Source organism: Conger conger, chromosome 3 (genome assembly GCF_963514075.1).
Source record: "Conger conger chromosome 3, fConCon1.1, whole genome shotgun sequence".
Classification (NCBI taxonomy): domain Eukaryota; kingdom Metazoa; phylum Chordata; class Actinopteri; order Anguilliformes; family Congridae; genus Conger; species Conger conger.
In genome coordinates this window covers 22,202,828-22,210,989 of record NC_083762.1, presented here as the reverse complement: position 1 = coordinate 22,210,989, position 8,162 = coordinate 22,202,828, and the positions used below count along the sequence as shown (strand labels likewise).

The window sequence follows — 8,162 nt, the reverse complement described above, 5'->3', positions numbered from 1 at the left end:
ACTGAAAAAAAGGAGATCCCCGAGCCCCCCACCCCCACAAAAAAAAAAAAAAAAAAAAAAAAAAACATGATCAATGACTTTTATTTGTGGCGGCAGTTATTTCAGATTTGAACAAAACAGAGGCTTCGTCAGTTGGCACAGGGAACGCCACTGCTCACCCCCGGTCTGTGTCCTACATCCTCTCTGCTTTGGCGTTACTAATGCATTTCTTCCACCGCGGTCTCCATGCCAAAACTGCCTTGAGATCTCTTTTCATTGGCCTACAAGCGCAAAAACCGCTCCTTTTGCACTCCTAATACATGTGTGTATAAAATTGGAGGAAACCTGCAACTCCATACAATACCCTCCAGAGGTATTTTAATTGATAAGATTGTATAAACATGGAAATCGCAAAATGAGCAATTGTAAAACTATATCTTACCTTATACACACACATATAATGCGCACTTTTTTATTTTTAACAGTTCGAAAAAGAAATTGACCACTGTGCCTTAACAGTTACTTTGTTGCCTGCAGGCTATCTTTCGCTTTCAGTTTCAAAACAAACAAACAAAAAACAAACAAACAGTGCGGTGAATTTTGATAAGACTTTGTAAATGCAATGACAATATTAGCCATTGTTTTTATAGAATGTATAAACTGTGTTTCTACAATTCTCTTCAGGTTTGATCACCTGTAATACCTGTGCCAAGTGAATAGGGTCTGATTAAACGACACTGTGGCTTATCCTTAACATGTAAAACTTCATTTTTTTCATTCCGTTACATTTACTTTGTTTAATATATAACGTTGTGCAACTGACAAAAACAAAATAAATAAATTAATAAATTAATAAATAAATTGTGTTGGTAACAAAAATATCTGATAAAGTTAAGGTCAGAAGACATTATTCCATTGTGCCTAAATATTTCTAGTGATAACTTTTTGTTGACGTCTTACACGTTTTACAACATTACACAAGCCATTTTCATGACTATCTCTTAGTTTACCCACTGCAAAGCGGCCATTTAGTTAGTTAAATTAAGTACAGTGTGCCTCTCTCTTAGATGCACATTTCAGAAAGTGCATGGCAGAGTGCAAAAAAGCAGATCATACAGAAATATAGTTATAAAACCTATTAAAAGTCGCTATATAGCCCAACTTACACATTTCCAAGTTCATACTAAATTCGAAGTTACTGTAATGGTGCATCTTTAAATATATTCCCTGTCACTATTGCTGTTTTTACATTGAAATACGTTTCTAATTATACGTTTAATATAAAATTGCAACCAAAATGCGGATGTAAATGAGTCTATGAATTATATATATATAATTGTGTGTGTGTGTGTGTGTGTGTGTGTGTGTGTGTGTGTGTGTGTGTGTGTGTGTGTGTGTGATTTTCCCAGTCGAAAAGACAAAAACCTGGAGGCAGTAGCTTGCGCCCGGCAGCAAGAGTGGGAGAAGGTGAAGGGGATGTTACAGAGGTCATGACATGTGGGTGACAGCCCCCAGTCCTGGCTGCTTGCCGTTTTCAGCAAGCAAGCCTGCTCTTTGGGTGGCTACATACAGCCAGCTGCGTCATTATCACTGTCGTACAAAGCAGCTTAGCCTGCCATGACTGAATAAATAAATAAATAAATAAATAAATAAATAAATAAATAAATAAATAAATAAATAAATAAATAAATAAATAAATAAATAAATACCATGTGCGACGCATCTAAACTGGACATTCATTGTAGAGTGAAGAATTTGGGATCGCAAGAGAAAAACGAGTCTTCAGTCTTGAGCTGCTGAAGGTTGCGTGCGTACGTTTGTACACAAACACGTTGGGTAGATGGGATTTCAAAGAGAAGAGTTCCCTAATAAATTTCTAATTATAAATCGTCGTGCTAGGTTAGTAGAACAAATAAATAAATAAATAATATAGACTAACTGTACAAAAATACAAAACGTCTGAGAAGAATTACGTTTACCGGTGGAAATTTTAATCCATATATTTCTGGTACTTGACTTGGAGTTTTGATATAACATGAAAATTAGAGTTCATGTGAAATCTAATAGCGCATGTGAACATTTAACAATATGTAATAGGCCTGGACAACAACACCCGCCTGCAATTTCAAATCTCGTCCATTCACCTCTAGCCTACAGACATTAGGCTGAATTCCATGAGCATTTACAATCTCTAAGAATATTGTAATTACTATTATTTAGGTTGTACAGTGACAGCATCGGAGCGTCCGGAGAATCGACAAAATCTCAGTTAGTTGAAACAGTAGCCTCGGATGGTCTTATTTTCCTCTGTGTCCAGCCAGGGCCTTCTTTTGAATGAAGCTCTTCATTGTACCCCGGACGGGGATTTGTGGCCGCGGCCACCTTTTATTCCGCTCTCTATGGAAACCCAGATCGCGAGGAGAAAAATGCGAGTCTGAATAAAGAGACTCGGCAGAAGGAACGGCTCGAGAGCAGCATCTGTTACACTTGGAAACTTAGACTATCGCGAGGGGTGGACAACAGCGGTCCCCTTCAACACCTCCTCCCTCTCCACACAATCATACTGCCTGGTATTTTACAAATCAGTCGGCTTCTCTGCAATGAAAAAGCTAAATATATAGTCTCGATTTTATTTTAAACCAACCATGCAACTTTTCTAGACTAAAAAAGCGAGTCTTGGGACGATTTTTCCAAGGCGGGTAAGGAGATTTGAAAGAACTGACTTGTATTATGTTCAATTAGCCTATTAAAAACAAACAGCTCGTGAAAAATGAAAATATCTCCCGTTGAAATTGTTACACCGAATTATTCAATGCACACATATGGACATATGTTGTATACATGTTGCCAAAATATTATATTACTAGCATTATTATATGACTACAATTTCCAATACGACTTCTTTAAAAAACAAAAACAAATGTTGTCCAATTGCTCGCTTAATGTGATGCGATAAACGGGCGATATTTTAATAATTCACAATGTGGTCAAAACGTTTAAAATATTGCAGCTAGGTTATATTTCCGTTCCAAATTATTTAAATGTCATATACCTTCTGATTATTTTCCAACACCTTTTAGCCCGTTCTCCTGGGCTTGTAGGCGCACTTACGAAATTGGAGTTAAATAAATATATATCCCGATACATATCATATCTTGATTTTGTGTAAGACGCTGATTGTAAATATTTGTCAACATATTAAGTTTTTTCCCCAGGATATTTCTTATCCACTTATTTCATTGTATGGCCTATTTATATATTATTTTCGTGTCAACCTGTCCGTCACGAACAGCCCAGCGGATTCTGACACTTGGGAGGTATACGCAGCAAACAAACAAGCGTTTCTTAATAGCAGAGCTCACCTGTATTTGCTTGAGTCTCCTCGTGATTTCCTTCTGATCCGTCTCCTTCAGAGAATCTGCGCTCTTTAATGACTTTCTGGTGGCGGCTGGCCTTCTTTTATTTCTGCTAAATGTATGAAAATGTATGCAAATTTAAATCAAGCTTAACCTGGGAGCTCTTGCAATATATTTAATGGAATTTCAAACCAATAAGGGGGACTCTGATGTAGTCTTCTAATGGCAAATATAATTACGCAGCTAGGTAACCTCTAAAATATGCAGAGGTCTTTTTTCAAGTCTGTGAAGACCTGTCGAGGTTCTTAAAAGAACTGCACACAAGTTTGCACAATATAAACTCGCACCACAAAGAATCTTTTTGTTTACGTGCAACTGTGGCATTGAGAGCCTGTTTAGCAGAAGCTCTTTTTAAATGGCTCTAAAATGTTTAAATACACACACACACACACACACACACACACACACACACACACACACACACACACACACACACACACACTACAAAACAAAGAGACATTTGACACTTGTGCAATTTGAATGTAAATACAATCAATGGAACACAAAACAATCAATTGACTTGATTTAATGTCTACCTTTATGCTGATAATCTAACAAACGTGTCTTTAAAATTCATTTTGTGTAACTAAAAAAAAAAAAAAAACATTTGTTGTTTACATGTCTCATGGTATAGCCTAATACATTTTTAAAATTATATTGGCCGGTGCGGAAACAGTTTTTGTTGTTATTAGTTATGTAATTAGGCTAAGTTTGTCTCCAGCTGAGTCTTTGCGTCTTCCACGGAGGATTCCTGAAAAAAGAAGAAGAATACTATCGTATTATCGCACCTATATTGAAGATATTTGTTGAACCGACAATATTTTTAGACAGAAAACAGAAGAAGTAGCCTAATAGCCGCGCTTAAGTATGTTAGGAAATGGTTAATAAGATCTGTAAGGCGCGGACAGTCAATTACACAGCGGTATCCAATAGAGCCTGCGGACTGAGTCACTTCCTGTTTTCTGTCAGTTTAACTCCTAAAGCTCCAGCAAACCCAATTTGCCAGAGAAGAGACATCCTCTTGTTTTGCTATTGGCTGAAATTGGAGATGATGCGCAAAAACAACGTTGCGATTGGTTTTCGGATCTGCCAATCATCGCCTGTTCGCTGATTTGGCTCCCTAGCCTGGTAGATGTCAAAGGCTGAAGCTGTTCCCCTTGCCACATTATAACTAGTAGGGGATCTACAGTAAGCATGGCCACAGCTGCATCGAATCCCTACAGCATTATCAGTTCCAACTCTATGGTTCATGTAGACTCCTCGGTCATGCAACAAGGGAGTCCTTTCAGGAATCATCAGAAACTTCTCCAAAGTGAATATCTACAGGGAGTCCCAAGCAACGGACACCCTCTCGGACACCAGTGGGTGACCAGTTTATCCGAGGGAAGTCCATGGTCATCGTCTTTAGCGGCCAGTCCTCTGGAGCAGCAGGACGTGAAACCGGGACGAGAAGACCTGCAACTTGGAGCGATCATTCATCACCGGTCCCCTCATGTCGCCCATCATTCGCCCCATACAAATCACCCAGCTGCATGGGGGACACCTGTGTCTCATAACTCATCTATAAACACCGGTGGACAACCTATCAACATCTACGCGCAGTCCGGCTTCACGGTCAATGGCATGCTAGATCACGGAGGTCTGACGCCTCCACCTAACTCGGCGCAAACCCAAGGCTTGCATCCAGGGCTACGAGACACTCCAGACCACGCCGACATCGGAGCGCACCACTGCCATGACCACTCCGACGAGGAAACGCCGACATCGGATGAGTTGGAACAATTCGCAAAGCAGTTCAAACAAAGGAGGATCAAGCTGGGGTTTACACAAGCAGACGTTGGGCTCGCGCTGGGGACTTTGTACGGCAACGTCTTCTCACAGACGACCATATGCAGGTTCGAAGCTCTGCAGCTCAGTTTCAAAAATATGTGCAAACTGAAGCCCTTGTTAAACAAGTGGCTGGAGGAGGCAGACTCGTCCACGGGAAGCCCGAGTAGCATCGATAAAATCGCCGCCCAGGGAAGGAAACGAAAGAAAAGGACCTCCATTGAGGTGAGCGTCAAAGGGGTACTGGAGACCCACTTTCTTAAATGCCCCAAACCCGCGGCTCTGGAGATATCCTCTTTGGCAGACAGCCTACAGCTAGAGAAGGAGGTGGTTCGTGTCTGGTTTTGTAACAGAAGACAAAAGGAGAAAAGAATGACTCCGCCAGGAGAGCAGCAGCCGCACGAGGTGTACTCTCACAATGTTAATACGGACAACTCGACGTGCCATGATCTCTGACCGTGGAACCGGGATACACCCCGCGAGACTCACACACGAATGGAAATCTGGTGGCTTTTAAACGATGGGTCTTGTTTTTTCTTGAGCTATCTCTTTCTGGTTGTGCGACGAGGACAAAATTACTTAAGAGGCACCGAGAAAGAAAACAATAACACAGCAACGACTAAACTTTCTTTTTTATCTCCAGCATTTTGGGCAATATATCTTGGCAAAACAACTTTCATTTTAAATGACAAAAGGAACCCATTTATTACCAATATTTCATTTAAAATTTTTACTTTCTACTGCAAGGATATACATACAAAATTGTGCCTATTAATAACCTCCCAGCGCCTTTGTTCTCAAAACGTAAATATACCAGGTGAATGAGTAATTTATGGGAAATCATTTTCGGATGTTTTTTTGTTTAGTTTCATTTTGTTTTGTTTTTGAATGTGCTGTTTGGTTGCCTGCATCATCAAGGTGTTTCACTGTATTTAAACAGGTGGCAGCTTTTAATCAAATGGACAACATGTAAGGGCAAATCGTGCTATTTATTTGTTGGTTTGATATGATTTTTCAGCAGTAATTGTTTTTTTTTAAATATATTTTTAAATCACAGTAATGCTTTCAAGCAAGATGTTAGTTCAGTAGCTATACTATGCCACTTTATAATACGCCTGTACATCACAGTAAGATACCTTACTAATGCACCAGAGGCCGTGTTGAAAATAATGATTTGTTCTATCTGTTGTCTGTTTAATTACTGTATACGTTCGAGAAATGAAACGCGCATTAGTTTTGTCGACTAAAGTGTCAGTAAGATCTTCTCAAATGCAGGCTGTTTTTAGGCCTAAAATAGAAACAGCACTTCGGAAGAATTGTTTAAAAATCCAAACATATTTTCCAAAAAGAAAGAAAGAAAGTACTATTTAACAAGCAATGCTCATTTATGCTTGCAGTATGTTATGGTTCTTTGTATAAACCAGAAATTGTTTCTTTTTTGCCATATCCTCGACCATATTACTGTGTTAAGTATTCGGCACTAATGTAGAACCGTAAGATACCAGCTAAATATAAATGCGTTGCTGTGCATTATGACATTATTTTATTGTACGCGCTCAATAATCTAAAGTTTTATACTCCTCAATGCTCCAACTATTATTTCTTTAATATTTCTTCGAATATTTGCTATTGTACAGTTTTGTATAATACAACTTTTTGGAAGTTATTAATTTAAACAAATACGATTTAGTTTATCCAGGCACTTAGTGGTGTAAGAAACTATTTTCATTAAAAGTTGACGTTTTCAGCAGTTTTATTCCAAATACTACGGCAGTTGAAGCGATTATTTATTTTCAGTATAAACCTTGTATTATGTTTTTTTTTTAGACAAACTGTAAAACCGTTATTAAAATGTATGTTGGAATAAAAAAAAACTTGTTGTTACAATTTGGAGTGTTAATTTTTAGTTCAGGGTTTCCTGGCAATATATTTTATTTGTTGTATGAAGAGAGTCATTTAAATAAATGTTTTATACGAAACAACATGCGTTGTTCGAGGCTTTTCGTGTGGATAGCATCACTTACAGATATTTTGTCCTTTTCATTCTACGCGCACAGTGCCTGTTCTATTGTGAATTTGCTAAATTGAAAAGGATCACATTTGAATGCCGTTAGTTCAGCAATAACAAACTATGCGTCCACAGTGTCTATTTCAATTGACAGACTGTATTGTTGCTTAGTTGGTAGGCCGAGATGAACATGGGATGTTATTTATGTTATTAAATCGTAGCGAAATACACTTGAGATGGACCACTGACCACTGTAGAATTTCGTGACGGAACCGAACTACACGCGAATTCATTATAATACACGTGTATTAGCAATATGGTTACAGTACAGTCTGTAGATAGGCCATATAGGCCTATAACTGATGAAAATCGGCAAGACTATTTTTTTTCAGGATGCAAAGATGGAAGATGCAAAATAAGCATTTTTTGTGTATTCATTTATTCCGTTTTTTTTTATTTAAGTTTTCAAATATGCATGTAGGCCTATTTATGATTTGCCTTATTGAACATTCTTCAAATATAAAATTTGCAACTTCAGCTATTTAGAAAAAAGTTATCATTATATGCCTTTATATATACCACCTACCACCCAAAAATCCATTGGGAGATTATGACTGGGGTGTTTCTCTTCCTCTCCTGTGCGTATATGATGCATTTCAACTGACATATCAAACGATCCGTTTCTCATAATAAGAATAGGCCGACTGACAACAACAACAAAACAAAAACATTAATAATAATAATAATAATAATAATAATAATAATAATAATAATAATAATAATATTATTATTATTATTATTATTATTATTATTATTATTATTATTATTATTATTGTCGTTGTTGGAAAGTCACGCTAAATTTATTTTTAAAAGGAGAGGCAGAAGAAGGCCTTATAAAATAGCCAGCATACAACGCGCGTGTACAAGGCGAG

The 8,162-nt window shown here is 37.8% G+C and overlaps 1 protein-coding gene across 1 annotated transcript; it reads left to right on the top strand.

The window, feature by feature from the left end:
* Positions 1–4,581: 4,581 nt before the first annotated feature.
* Positions 4,582–7,204, top strand: LOC133124387 (POU domain, class 3, transcription factor 4-like). Its single transcript, XM_061235550.1, has one exon. The coding sequence runs from the start codon at positions 4,590–4,592 to the stop codon at positions 5,676–5,678; it is 1,089 nt and encodes a 362-aa protein (XP_061091534.1). The 5' UTR covers positions 4,582–4,589; the 3' UTR covers positions 5,679–7,204.
* Positions 7,205–8,162: the final 958 nt, after the last annotated feature.

Coding starts and splice junctions, on each gene's coding strand:
- LOC133124387 (XM_061235550.1), top strand. CDS start 4,590: ATGGCCACAGCTGCATCGAATCCCTACAGCATTATCAGTTCCAACTCT.